Here is a 14,675-nt window from a genome sequence, read left to right as displayed (position 1 = left end):
GCTGCTGAATTGGTTATTTTATTAAATTATCAATAGAGGTGTTTTATAGATACAAAGGTGCAAACACTGAGAAAAAAAGAGCATGTTGATATTTGTAAGTTTGCAATAGATATATATTCTTTAGGCCTAAATTGTTCAACATACTGTACATAAATGTTTGTACAGAATGTGGTCAACTCAGCTGTCTCAATCTCAGTGGTCGTGGAGGGATATATGTCTTATATTGCTTGGGGAGGAATGCCATCTAGTGGTATGTTCAGTAACCTGCCAGTCTTGAAAACATTGTGGCTGTAAAAAGTATACAGTACAGATTTTTCAGTACAGATTTTACTATGATATTTTTATTTAGCAAGGATAATCAAAAGTAACAGTAAAGACTTTTACATTATTACAAAATAATTATATAAAAAAATTATTGTGATCAAAGAATCCTGGGGGGAAAAAAAAAATGTATCACGGTTTCCACAAAAATAGCAGCTCAACAGTTTTAAATGTTGATAATTATTAAAAATGTTTGAGCACCAAATCATCATATTAGAATGATTTCTGAAGGATCATGTGACACTGAAGGCTGCAGTAATGATGCTGAAAATTCAGCTTTGACATCACAGGAATAAATTACATTTTTAAATACACATTCAAATACAAAACAGTTGCTTTTAAATTGTAATAATATCAGAATATTACTATTGTTTTTAATTGTATTTTAATAAAATAAATGTGGCTTTGGTGAGCATAAAAGACTATATTTCAAATATATTCTTATATTTCAATAGAGTATTTAAAAAAAAAAAAAAAAATACCAGATGGTTTTAATGGTAGTGTATATATTAAAGTGTACAGAATTTTTGAGTAAACATTTTATGTAAACTAAGCCAATGTAGGCTACAATAAAATGTTATAAAGTATTTTGGCTTTGAAACATGCCATGAACAATGTTATCTTTAGCATATTACATATGATTCATTTTTCCTAATGCAATATTTACATTTAAAGGTCAAAGAAGGTTATGTTAAATTATCATATCTCCGATCACTGACATTTGCCTATTTGAGTAGCTGAATTTAATATTGACACTCTTACAGACCCAAAGAGCTGATGTTTTAAAAGTTTGTGCAGCATCAAAAGTGCTGATCAACAGATTCATAAACAGTTTCCACTCCGGGGCCCATCCATATTACAGACAGCCAATATTTCTGCCTAACCTCATGCACCTGTGCTTTGTCATACACGATCTCATCCTTAGCAGCTGTACATCTATTATCGTTCCACTTGACTTGTTGTAAATTCCTACCTGCTTTATTTTTAATCTCCACCTTCTGCAAACGATTACCATATTATTCTTCATGCCTTGGAGAATAATATTGCCTATTGTAAACTGGACACTTTGTGGACTTTCTGCATTGTATAATTGTAGTATTTAATATTCTGTTTGTGAAAGGAGAAACTAGAGTTCAGGAGTATGTTAATTTATTATCATATTAAGGCACTAACTAAAGTGCAGTATTTTGTTTATTTTACTAATGAAATTTATTATGTTCTATCTAAAAGGGTCTGGTAATCATCTGCCATTTGTAACAATTATCCTTAACATTTAGCAGAGGACAAATCAGAGTAATCATGACATGATGGACATACTTTCCACAAATGAACTTCCAATTACCAGCTTCATTCTACCAAGCTTTTATTTTATTATGATGTTTTCCGCATTTTAAATGCACAAGTAGATAAACATAATGGAAGAAAGGAATTTTTCCATTTGATTTGCATTGTATTTATTAATTACAGCATTACTGCATAATTATTATTCAAAAATCATGGATTGTATATTAAAGATTTAGACTTTAAATTAACATTAAGACTGAGATAAATCTCTCTAGAACAAAAAACAACTGAAGTTATACTTGCAGATGAAACCAAGGGCAAAAAATGTCCGCGTTTTATTGTGCTTGAGGATTATTTTTGAGAAGGTACTCAGCCTGAAAGATACAAAATGACAGAGACAATTTTACAATTTCCAGTAAATACCTTCAATTAAACTAAGGTGCAGCTATTATTAGGAGGACCAACCTACCAGGAAGTCTATGGGGTCATCAGGACGTATTGTACAGCATTCAATGAGCCCTTGGGTGAGAGTGGGCATCACATCCCTCATCAGGTAGTTCCTGAAAGGTCCTGACTGAGATTCCAACAAGTCATGTTCTTGTCTCCTCACCTCCTCAAGATGCTGTTTCTTAAAACACACACACCACCAATCTCATTGATGAGCTATAGCCTAACATATTTTTTCTGCAATTGCAAAACATGAAATGACAATAATAAAAAAAAAAAATCATTTTAAATGGCAAAAATTATATTAGTGCAAATCAAAGTATACAGGTGCTGGTCATATAATTAGAATATCGTGAAAAAGTTCATTTTTTTATTGTAAATTATTTTAAAAAATGAAACTTTCATATATTCTAGATTCCCTACATGCAAAGTAAAACATTTCAAAAGTTTTTTTTTTTTTAATTTGTTGATTAGAGCGTACAGCTAATGAAAGTCCAAAATCCAGTATCTCAAAATATTAGAATATTTACATTTGAGTTTCATTAAATGACCATCCCTACAGTATAAATTCTGGGTATCTTTTGTTCTTTGAAACAACACTAATGGGGAAGACTGCTGACTTGGCAATGGTCCAGGAGACAATCATTGACACCCTCCACAAAGAGAGTAAGTCACAGAAGGTCATTACTGAATGGGGTGGCTGTTTACAGAGTGATGTATCAAAGCATATTAAATGCAAAGTTGACTGGATGGAAGAAATTGGGTAGGCAAAGGTGCACAAGCAACAGGGATGACCGCAAGCTTGAGAATACTGTCAAGTAAAGCCGATTCAAACACTTGGGAGAGCTTCACAATGAGTAGAATGAAGCCGGAGTCAGCGCATCAAGAGTCACCACACTCAGACATCTTCAGGAAAAGGACTACCAAGCCACTTCTGAACCAAAGACAACGTCAGAAGCATCTTACCTGGGCTAATGAGAAAAAGAACTGGACAGTGAACAGTGGTCGAAAGTCCTCTTTTCAGATAAAAGTAAATTTTGCATTTCATGTTGAAATCATGGTCCCAGAGTCTGAAGGAAGACTGGAGAGGCACAGAATCCAAGCTGCTTAAAAGTGTAGTGTGAAGTTTCTGAAGTCAATAATGATTTGGGGGGGCCGTGACGTCTGCTGGTGTTGGTCCATTGTGTTTTATCAAGTGCAAAGTCAATGCAGCCATCTTCCAGGAGATTTTGGAGCACTTTATGCTTCCATCTGCTGACAAGCTTTATGGAGATGCTGATTTCCTTTTCCAGCAGGACTTTAGCATCTGCCCACAGTGCAAAAACCACTTCCAAGTGGTTTGCTGACCATGATATTACTGTGCTTTATTGGCCAGCCAATATGCCTGACCTGAATCTATGGGATATTTTCTAGAGAAAGATGAGAAACAGTCCATCCAACAATATACAGATGATCTGAAGGCTCAATAGTGCCTCAGCAGTGCCACAGGCTGATCACTTCCATGCCACACTTCACTGATGCAGTAATTTGTGCTAGGAGCAAGTCATTTGCTGTAATATGTCCTGCCGATCAAGTATTGAGTGCACAAAAGAACATACTTTAAAGAACTTGAACTTTTCTGTTTTGCAAATCCATTTTTTGATTGATCTTAGGAAATCTTCTAATATTTTGAAATACTGGATTTTGGACTTTCATGAGCTGTACGCTCTAATCATCAAAATTAAAAAAAAAAACTTTTGAAATGTTTTACTTTACATGTAGGGAATCTAGAATATATGAAAGTTTCATTTTTAAAAATAATTTATAATAAAAAAATGAACTTTTTGATGATATTCTAATTATATGACCAGCACCTGTATATATAGAGAGAGAGAGAGAGAGAGAGCGATCTTCCTGCAGTTCTTCTAAAGAGGACAAATTAGCAGGTGGCTGCAATCTAATAAAAACGCAGATGGTAGTTTAAAGTTCTGCGTGTGATCTACTGACAGTATCTAAATTCAATGTTATGTCAGGCACAAAAACAGTTAACACGTGCCTTTTTTGGGCGGTAAATAATGGCACAAATACCAGTTGACTTCCGCAAATCTTAGTAACTGACATTGCATTTATCATTTATATACTCTTTGCCCATAAATGTAGCAGCCTGACAGGGAAATATGCATTAAGGTTAAGATCAGGTGCAAAAATAACTGTATCCACGCCTTTTCATCTTAAATCCCTTTATATATATATACAGATGCATCTCAATAAATTAGAATGTCGTGGAAAAGTTCATTTATTTCAGTAATTCAACTCAAATTGTGGAACTCGTGTATTAAATAAATTCAGTGCACACAGACTGAAGTACTTTAAGTCTTTGGTTCTTTTAATTGTGATGATTTTGGCTCAAATTTAACAAAAACCCACCAATTCACCATCATCTCATCATCTCAATAAATTAGAATACTTCATAAGATCAATCAAAAAAAGGATATTTTAAATAGAAATGTCAGGCTTCTGAAAAGTATGTTCATTTCTATGCACTCAATACTTGGTTGGGCCTCCTTTTGCATGAATTACTGCATCAATGCAGCGTGGCATGGAGGCAATCAGCCTGTGGCACTGCTCAGGTGTAATGGAAGCCCAGGTTGCTTTGATAGCGGCCTTCAGGTCATCTGCATTGTTGGGTCTGTTGTCTCTCATCTTCCTCTTGACAATACCAACATAGATTCTCTATTGGGTTCAGGTCAGGCGAGTTTGCTGGCCAATCAAGCACAGTAACACCATGGTCATTGAACCAGCTTTTTGGTACTTTTGGCAGTGTGGGCAGGTGCCAAATCCTGCTGGAAAATGAAATCAGCATCTCCATAAAGCTTGTCAGCAGAAGGAAGCATGAAGTGCTCTAAAATTTCCTTGTAGGTGGCTGTGTTGACTGTGGACTTCAGAAAACACAGTGGACTTCAGAAAACACAGTGGACCAACACCAGCAAATGACATGGCAGCCCAAATCATCACTGACTGTGGAAACTTCACACTGGACTTCAAGCAACATGGTTTCTGTGCCTCTCCACTCTTTCTCCAGGCTCTGGGACCTTGATTTCCAAATGAAATGCAAAATTTACTTTCATCTGAAAAAAGGACTTTGGACCACTGAGCAACAGTCCAGTTCTTTTTCTCCTTAGCCCAGGTAATGCGCTTCTGACGTTGTCTTTGGTTCAGAAGTGGCTTGGTACGTGGAATGTGACAGTTGTAGCCCATTTCCTGAAGACGTCTGTGTGCGGTGGCTCTTGATGCGCTGACTCCAGCTTCAGTCCACTCCTTTTGAAGCTCTCCTAAGTTCTTAAATCAGCTTCGCCTGACAATCTTCTCAAGCCTGCAATCATTCCTTTCACTTGTACACCTTTTCCTACCACACTTTTTCCTTCCAGTCAACCTTCCATGAATATGCTTTGGCACAGCACTCCGCGAACAGCCAGCTCTTTCAGCAATGACCCTCTGTGGCTTACCTTCATTGTAGAGGGTCTTGATGATCGTCTTCTGGACAACTGTCAAGTCAGCAGACTTCCCCATGACTGCTGTTGGGATTACTGACCTAAACTCAGTATTTATACATTTTAAACAATATCTCAATGAACACAAAAATGTTGACAAGACTTAATGTCTTGTCAACATAATGTAACTTGACAAGTTTAATATAACATCTGTTTAACTTATAACATGAAAGTAAGGTTAATAATAAAACTTAGAGAACAAAATTTTCAGTTTTACTCAAATTAGGGTGATGCAAAAATGAGTACACCCCACTGAAAGTCTCTGGAGCAACGCTAAATTTTAGACTACAAATGTCTAATTTAACAAGAATTCAACCACAGGTGAGTCTAATTATTCATTACACAGGTGTCCAGCAGACAGTTGACTATAAAAGGGTGTTAAAATCCCTTCCCATTTCATGCTGTCAGCAATGGCACCACATGGAAGAGAAATGTCGCAAGACCAGAGAAAGAAAATAATTTCTTTACACCAGAAAGGTGAAGGCTACAAGAAGATCAGCAAAGCTTTACTTATCAGTCAGAATACTATAGCAAAAGTGGTACAAAAATTTAAAAAAGATGGAACTGCAACCATCTCACAGAGACGTCCAGGTCGTCCACGGAAGTTAACACCTCGACAGGAGCGTCTTCTGATGAGAAGGGTTGAAGAAAATCTGCATGCAAGTTCACTGCAGTTATCTAAAGAAGTAGAAAGCCAAACTGGGGTGACTATTTCCAGTGACACAATACGGCGTACACTGCAGAGGAATGGCATGCATGGGTGCTGTCCACGAAAGAAGCCTTTCCTAAAGCCCAGGCACAAAAAAGCCCGCCTAGAGTTTGCCAGGGCCCATGCTGACGAAGATGAAGATGAAGACTACTGGGACTCTATACTCTGGAGTGATGAGACCAAGATAAATGTTTTTGGAACTGATGGCTTCTAAACTGTATGGTGTCGCAAAGGTGAGGAATACAAAGAAAAATGCATGGTGCCTACAGTGAAACATGGTGGTGGCAGTGTCCTTATGTGGGGCTGCATGAGTGCTGCTGGTGTCAGGGAGCTGCATTTCATTGATAGCATCATGAATTCAAAGATGTACTGCTCTATACTGAAAGAGAAGATGCTACCATCGCTCCGTGCCCTTGGTCGTTGTTTGCTTTTCCAACATGACAATGATCCTGAACACACATCTAAGGCCACTGTTGGATTTCTGAAGAAGAACAGGGTGAAAGTGATTCATTGGCTCCTGATCTGAACCCAATCAAACACCTATGGGGGATTCTGAAGAGACAAGTTGAGCATCACTCTCCATCCAGCATCCAGTCTCTAAAAGAGGTCATTCTCGAAGAATGAAAAAAGATAGATGTTGCAAAATGTCACCAACTTGTTCAATCCATGCCTAGAAGACTTGGTGCCGTCATTAAAAATCATGGAGGCCATACAAAGTACTAGATGTAGTAGTTTTTGTTGTGGGGTGTACTCATTTTTGCATCACCCTAATTTGAGTAAAACTGAAAAATGTGTAATCTAAGTTATATTATTAACCTTAATTTCATGTTAGACAGTTAATAACATTCATAATTCAAGTTAAACAGATGTTATATTAAATTTAGTCTTGTCAACATTTTAGAAATTGTTTTTGTGTTCATTGAGATGTTTAAAATGTTACTTTTCAATGGTGGACTTATTTACGCTATATATATATATATATATATATATATATATATATATACACACATACATACATAACGTGTATACATATAAATATATGAAAATATAAAAATATATATAAATATATATGAAGAGTTCAGATGCAAAAGCCGCTAAATGCTACCTCTGTCAAAAATGAGATAATGATATTGAGCGAATGCTGCAAATACTTTCACGTCAAATCCTCTAAATCCAGGTGTCAGCCCATTAAAGCCCAAAGTATACTTCATTTTTTATGCGTAGCGGGAGATTGCTCAAAACTGCGCATGCGTCGAACACCTGTGTATGCGTATGAGTCAAATGAAGTATACTTTGTAAGGCTGTGCGCGTACACGAGCGTACGCATAAAAAAAATTAATTATACCCAGGGCTTAAGAAATACCAGTTCATTAGTGGAAACCACTAAACGCCACTTCCCTTTGTCAGCAAAAGCCATTTAAGTCCACCAAAGAACCAAGCGGAAGACGCAATTATACGCAATTGAATCATATGATTTGAAGATGAATGACGGTGTGCGTATGATCTGTCTTCAATTGCCGAGCTGCAAGTTTTTATCATGTTTTGTCCATTGTTACAGTGGCAATAACAGGATTTTGCGAGTAGTAAGTAAACACAACAGTGTTCCTTTTGCTGCTGTATAACTGACAGAAACAGACATTTACTTTGTCTTGTTGTCCAAAGAGGTGGACTTAAAGGTTTCTGCAAAAAAGCACACATGGACTTAGTTGGTTTTGCAGCTAAGACAAGTCAAAAGTGACATTTTTTGAAAATAAGACATTTCAATAACTAACAACCTTTACATTTCCATCAAAGTGAAATTACTGAACCTAAACATAGGAGCCTGATAAATAAATGCTCATTTAAAAGAAAAGATGTCAGTTGGACTTTGAGGTTTTTGCAATGGAGCTCTTCATATATATATGAAGTACTGAATCCACAGTGGTTATCAGATAATTAATGACAGGTACTTACCCACTCTCCCCAACGCTGATCTCTCTGTTGGGCCTCTTCTTCCTCCCGCCGCTCTGCCTCGGCCCTCTGTGCTGCCTGTTCCTTTAGCTGCTGTTCAGCTTGTCGTCGCTTTTCTTCCTCCACCTCCTCTGAGATCAGCCCATAGTTCTTCGGCTTGCCTATTTTTTTGCAAATCTTCTCTATGACCAGCAGGTACTCACTGTCATCATTGCTTGTAATGTCTGAAATAACAGTAGAGGAAAATGGATATACAGAGGTCTAAAAAAAATTTACTTTCATTTAGACACTTTAATTACTAAATTAATATAATGGCATTAGTTAATCAAAAGTCTTATTTATTGTAAAGAAATTCAGCACAAGCACACTTTTCAAGCAAGGTATCGTGAGATGCCTGTCAAAACTGTTGAAACATCACAATACCAATCCTAAAGGTGAGGTCACATTGCTGAAATTTTATCTGCAAAAAAGGTCTATTTTAATTGCCAATATTGTAGTGATGTAAGGGTGTGTTCACACTTGTAGTTCAGTTCTCTTGAATCATTTGGCCCAGACCAAAAAAGAAAATGATACATCTAGTCCTCGTTCATTTAACGTTCACACTGCAGAGGCCATCTGAGTATAGTGAACTCGTTGTCATGTTGAGATGATTAGAGCTTTTGTGACATGGCGTTATCTTGCCTTTATTATCAGACCAGGCAACGTTTTTCCAATCTTCTATTGTCCAATTTTGGTGAGCCTGTGCGAATTGTAGCCTGAGCTTCCTGTTCTCTCACTGGATAATGGATATATATTTTTTTTTTCAGACCTTTTTCAACCAGATGGTTGTGCGTAAAATTCCCAGTAGATCAGGAGTTTATGAAATACTCAGACCAGTTTGTCTGGCACCAACAAACATGTCACGTTCAGTCACTTAAACCACCTTTCTTCACCATTTTGATGCTCACACCAAGGTTTGGATGGCATGCGTATGAGTCAAACAGCAATTGCACTAGATTTTATTTTAATCAAACCAAACCTGCCAAGTGTGAACACATCCTATAAAGTGCATCTTAAACAGAAGTCACTTCCAAACCAAACAAACCTTTCTAGTGAACCCATTGCGAAATCTGTATGTGTAAATCTTTTACCATTATGCAAAATTTGCTTGGATTTCTATTGAAATGACTGGATTTCGTCAATGAAAATTTGCAGAAAATTTGCTGTAAATGTGACTGTACCTTTATGCTTGGTCTGTATTAGCTAGCTCAACAGATGTAGTATTACTGCACTTCATTAAAACATGATTTGGTTTACTCCTTCAGTGTTACCTAAGTGCTCAGGATGAATCTCTAGGTCCTCAAAGTAGTTCAGTACTGTTTGATCCTCTACATTTCTCTCTCTGAAACGGGCCAAGCGGTGTAGGAACTGTTCAGGGGTGTAGGAAGTTCCCTCTACAACAGTCTCGGGTAGATTCAGAACGCGGTTTTTCAGGAAATCGTCAGTGGCATCAACAGAGAACACAAACTCTAGAGAACAGACAGAATATTGTTTCTTTAGTATCATAGTGATTTTTAAAGTCTTTTAAATTAGTTGGGGGTATTCGGTCTACAAATACAACATCTCTTGTTGAACATTTTCACAAAAGTTAGCACTATTATGTAAAGCTGAGCTGAACAAAATTGCAAAGATCTCTAAAAAGTAAAAATAGAGCTAAATTGGCTCAATAAGGTTTTTATTCAGCAAGGATACTTTAATGTGTTAGTAAAGACATTTATTATGATACAAAAGATTTTTTTCAAATAGATTCTATTCTTATGAACTTTCTATTCGTGGAAGAACCTGAAAAAAAAAAAAATTATCAGTTTCCACAAAAATATTAAGAAGTATGTTTTCAACATTGATAATAATAAGAAAAGTTTCAAATCAGCATATTAGAATGATTTCCGAAGGATCATGTGACACTGAAGACTGGAGTAATGATGCTGAAAATTCAGTTCTGCCATCATATGAATAAAATACATTTGAAAATATATTAAAATATAAAATAGTTATTTTAAAGTGTAATAATATTTCACAATATTACTGATTTTACTGTATTTTTACAATTTTTACTGTATTCAGCCTTGGTGAGCATGAAAGTGGGCATGAAAATTTTGAATAGTACTGTAGTTAAATGAGTTCAAATCAATCATGCAAGATTCAAATCTTAAGGCTAATAATTATGATGGAAAAGTCAGGGGGAGGGAGGCATTTCTAATCTGTATTATACATAATAAATTACAGACCTGGGATGATCTTTTTCTCATGTTTAGATTGCAAGTCTTCAGGCTCTTCATCACCTGTTGAATATTTAAATAAATGCAGCAAATCAAAACTCATGTATTATTAATCAGAATCATGATTTAATTTGTTAATATATCACCTAAAAAAGGCAAATTTCTCACCAGTAAATAACTGCTTCGCCTGCTCATATGTCTTCGGAAAACCATCTAAAACGAAGCCCTGGTTCATACAGGGTTTAGTTCTGAGTTTGTCCCTCATTATACGAATCACATATTGATCATCCAGTTGTCCTAAAAGAAAAAAATATATATATAAACAGTATATATGAGCTAAACAAAATTGGAAAGATCTCTCAAATTATATATATAATTTCTACATATAGCACCTAAAAAATTACAAACATACAACCTTCATTCTCATTCATGTTTTCCTTCAGAGTGTCCAGAAACTCCTGAGCTTCACCCTCATCATTTTCCACATCCTCCGTATGAACACACAACTCCTGAATAATTCAACTAAGCATCAGTATAAAATCTATACAATTTATATATTTTCAATGTATAAAAACAGAAAAGGTCACTGCAGGAGCTATTTACATCAATATTATTATTATTTTTTATATAAAATCTGAATTATTTAAACATGCTTTGATTCTTCTGAATAAATGCTGTGTGTTGTATAACACTGACCAGGCTGTCTAATGTTTCAGTGATTGTCTCCTTAAGTTTAACATGATGAAGTTTGTAATGCTTGCATATCCTCTCTGCTATAGTGCTCTTTCCAACAGCAGGTGGTCCCAGGATGCAGATACGAAGGGGCTGGGACACACACAAACACAGGTGCTTGTACTGTGAAACTTTAGATTTACTCAAACATAGCACACAGTGATTTTCAAAATAAAAGAAGTATCAAAAATAAACATATAACTAGAGCATTTCAACCTTCAACGTACCAACAATCCCCTGGTCTGCTTGTATTCTTCAGTGATCTGCTCAATGTTTTCAACCATGCCATTTTCTGACACCCACTGGATGTTAAAATTCTCTTTCACATACAGTGCTTCAATACGAAGGTTGACAAGCAAAGAATCAATATCTGTTTGCTGAAGAAAATAAAAAATATCATAGTTGATAGAAAACCAGAAATGTACAATATTGATATTCTTTTCTGTAGAATGTCAGAACAATATTGACATTGATTCTTACAGTCAGCTCCCGTATGAGATAAATCTCCTCTTTTGAAACATTCTGTGTTTTTCCTGGTCCAAGCACGAGTGTTACTGCCTTGAGGAAGAAGATTTCCTTGCATGAGAACCATTAATTTTCAAAACAAAAACATACTGAATGTGTAAAATCTCACCTTTATGATATCCTCCATTGTGTTTTTGGAGTCATCAACAGCAACAAAGTATTGTGACTTTGGCTTGTGGTCAATGACATTTTGGATGACCCTTGAATCAAACAGATGTACTGGTAAATGCCTGGTAATTTAGCTTTTGCATGGATAATGTCATAAAAAGCTCCACAATTATACTAACCCTGCAAGATCATTGATGTGAATAGTGGGGATAATATTGGAACCATCTCCAAAGATGGGCACCTTGGAGACTTCGCCCATCCATGACATCTACATAGAGCAACAAAACAGAACAAACTATTTTCAACATTTCAGTTATTACAAAGTATTAACAAAAGTAATCTTTTTAAATTGTCTATCCACTGATTTACCTTAAAAAACAAGTGAAACATATGTTCTCCCATTCCATATTGTATCCCTGATGCAACAACATATGTAGAGAACTGGGAGCTTTTCTGAAAATCATGAATAAATATGAACTTCACACTTTTAAAGCTGCTCACTTGAAGTGTTTATCTTACCATAAATAGTGTGTACAACTGTTTAATATTGCATACATTTTCAACTAAAATGGAAAAATTATTATCCCCCAAGGCTTCTTGCTTACAGTTTTGCCTAATTTGACCACAAGTTTCTCCAAACTGATATGATCATGGAAGTTGGGGTGTGCTTTTCTTTTCCTGTAGTGCTCATCTGTAAAAGGAATATCTGGATCATCCTATTGAGAAGTTAAAATATTCATTAGTACAACCTTTTAATCGTGTTTACATGCTGATCCAGAAAGTACTTAATTGATAACTGTTCTTAAATTTAATTATTCCTACTTTATCGACTGGTTTAGTCGTAGCCCATGTCATGATGGTTGACACCAGGATAAACATCTTGTGCCCAGAAAACGTGTCAATTTCTTCATGAAGAGCTGTGATTGGATCATAATTTAACTAGCATCTGCTCAATAAAAATGTTCATAGCAGGAAGCAGCACGTGGATTCAATAAAAATGTGATACCTGAGACAGCCCACTGTGCTTCATCTATCTGATCGGGATGCTGAGTAATATCATAAATTATCACATCACATTGCATCAGATGATGGAGAAGCTCTTCATGCTTCAAGTGCTGGTAGGGAGGAAAAGGATGTGATAAAAAAATAAAAAAATAAATAAAAAAAGCCTATATAGTAAAGTGACAGAAGGTACAACTTATAAATGTCGTCTTCATAATGCTGTAGTAAATAGTTGATTTATTTACGATGTACTCTTCAGAGATAAAACTGCGCTTTTCCTCTGTTTGGCTGGAAACTGTTCCCACAATCTGGAAGGTTGCATCTTTGATTTTTGGTTGCTCATCCTGAAGCCTGTCGTCCTCTTCCTCCACATCAGCCTCTCCGAACTCCACAAGAGATGCACCAACTACACACGAGTCTAAAAACTAAACATAGACAGGATAATAAAGTGTGTGCATAAAAGCCCTTATTTCAAGCAGTGTCTTGATGCGATATGTTATAATTCATCTGAAACTAGCTAACGTTACCCAATTGTTCAAACTCCACCTTAAGTATTAGACATTACATGTTTTCTCAAATAAAATGATCGACTATGTGTTATATTTAGAGGGATGCATTTGTAACGCTTGTAACAATTACGGCGCAATAATACAATATTGTTAAAAGTAATAAAATATCTTACCTTTGCGATATTTTTCGTTGCATATTGATCAACATTATTAATAAAAACCCGTCTAGAGTTTGGCAGTCTCTCCTCAGTCTTGTCCGCCATCCTGTGTTGTTGTTGTTGTTCTGTTGCTAGGACACGGATGCGTTCGCACTGTCTACATAACTAAAATATAAAACTAAACGCATCGTGGTTAATTTGTCTAGGCGCTTAAAAAGCCTCTATAAATAATATATAAATATTTATATAAATGATATATTTTTTTTGTATCATCTACAAAAAAAAAAAAAAAAAAAAAAAAAAAAAAAAAAAACCTTTTAATGCGGTGTTTAGATGACAAAGTAATGAATTTTATATATATATATATATATATATATATATATATATATATATATATATATATATATACATAGCAGTGGGGTGCGGTCCATATAAGCTGCGAATGCTCTGCATACCCAAGCCATTCGTGGACTCGGCAATTAATATTAAAATTATAAATTACTATTAAATCCCTTGTTTGAGATGTACTATAAAGCCTACATTATTGGCAATGCGTATGTAACTGTCTGTAATTTATTTATTTGCCAAACGATGGTAATTGTCTTTAAATCTGCCAGTTACGGAGACTTCCGGGTAAGCTGATCTACAGCAGCTTTTTATTATTATTATTATTTTTTTTTTTAATGCTTTATTCAGAAAAAATCCCCCACAACTAAATAAAAATAACAATAATACAAAATAATAATAATAATAATAATAACAACAACAGCAAAAAAGAACATATACATTATAAGAATAACAATAGAAAAATAAAAATAAATAAATAAATAAAAATAAATTAAAGATAAACAATACAAGGATAAATAACCATATACAGAGGGGTACTGAAATCAAATCCATATCTATAATTACAAAAAATAATAGAATTTCAAGGCCTTGCAACAGTCTATAGTCTTTTTTGCTTTGGTGTTCCTTACACCCTCCAATGATTTAAGATAATGACAAAGCTCAAATTTAAATTGTATAAAACTAGGTGTATTTTTTGCCCATCAACATTTATGAATGTGATATTTCCCTAAAATAATAAAATTAAGAACAAAACAAATTTTCTTTTTTCTTGCTTATCATAAAAAATAAAATAT

The 14,675-nt window shown here is 35.2% G+C and overlaps 1 protein-coding gene across 1 annotated transcript; it reads right to left on the bottom strand.

Annotated features, from left to right (window-relative positions):
* Positions 1-1,667: 1,667 nt before the first annotated feature.
* On the bottom strand, positions 1,668-13,812 carry ak7b (adenylate kinase 7b). The gene is made up of 18 exons (XM_051868252.1): positions 13,549-13,812; positions 13,112-13,291; positions 12,871-12,979; positions 12,687-12,781; positions 12,470-12,580; positions 12,234-12,317; positions 12,044-12,132; positions 11,866-11,956; positions 11,712-11,789; positions 11,459-11,608; positions 11,196-11,324; positions 10,915-11,008; positions 10,668-10,796; positions 10,509-10,562; positions 9,552-9,749; positions 8,245-8,465; positions 2,075-2,233; positions 1,668-1,979 (listed from the first exon to the last, which is right to left on the bottom strand). The coding sequence occupies exons 1-18, from the start codon at positions 13,636-13,638 to the stop codon at positions 1,941-1,943; spliced, it is 2,100 nt and encodes a 699-aa protein (XP_051724212.1). The 5' UTR covers positions 13,639-13,812; the 3' UTR covers positions 1,668-1,940.
* Positions 13,813-14,675: the final 863 nt, after the last annotated feature.

The sequence above is a fragment of the Ctenopharyngodon idella genome, chromosome 17 (assembly GCF_019924925.1).
Source record: "Ctenopharyngodon idella isolate HZGC_01 chromosome 17, HZGC01, whole genome shotgun sequence".
Classification (NCBI taxonomy): domain Eukaryota; kingdom Metazoa; phylum Chordata; class Actinopteri; order Cypriniformes; family Xenocyprididae; genus Ctenopharyngodon; species Ctenopharyngodon idella.
The sequence above is the reverse complement of the archived record's forward strand: the minus strand, read 5'-3'. Positions and strand labels throughout refer to the sequence as shown.

Excerpts from the sequence above, each read along its gene's own strand:
- ak7b (XM_051868252.1), bottom strand. The coding sequence starts at position 13,638 with ATGGCGGACAAGACTGAGGAGAGACTGCCAAACTCTAGACGGGTTTTT. Across the intron at positions 12,133-12,233 it reads TGTTTCACTTGTTTTTTAAG|ATGTCATGGATGGGCGAAGT; the intron begins GTAAATCAGTGG and ends TGCTCTATGTAG. Across the intron at positions 11,609-11,711 it reads ATCTCATACGGGAGCTGACT|CAAACAGATATTGATTCTTT; the intron begins GTAAGAATCAAT and ends TATTTTCTTCAG.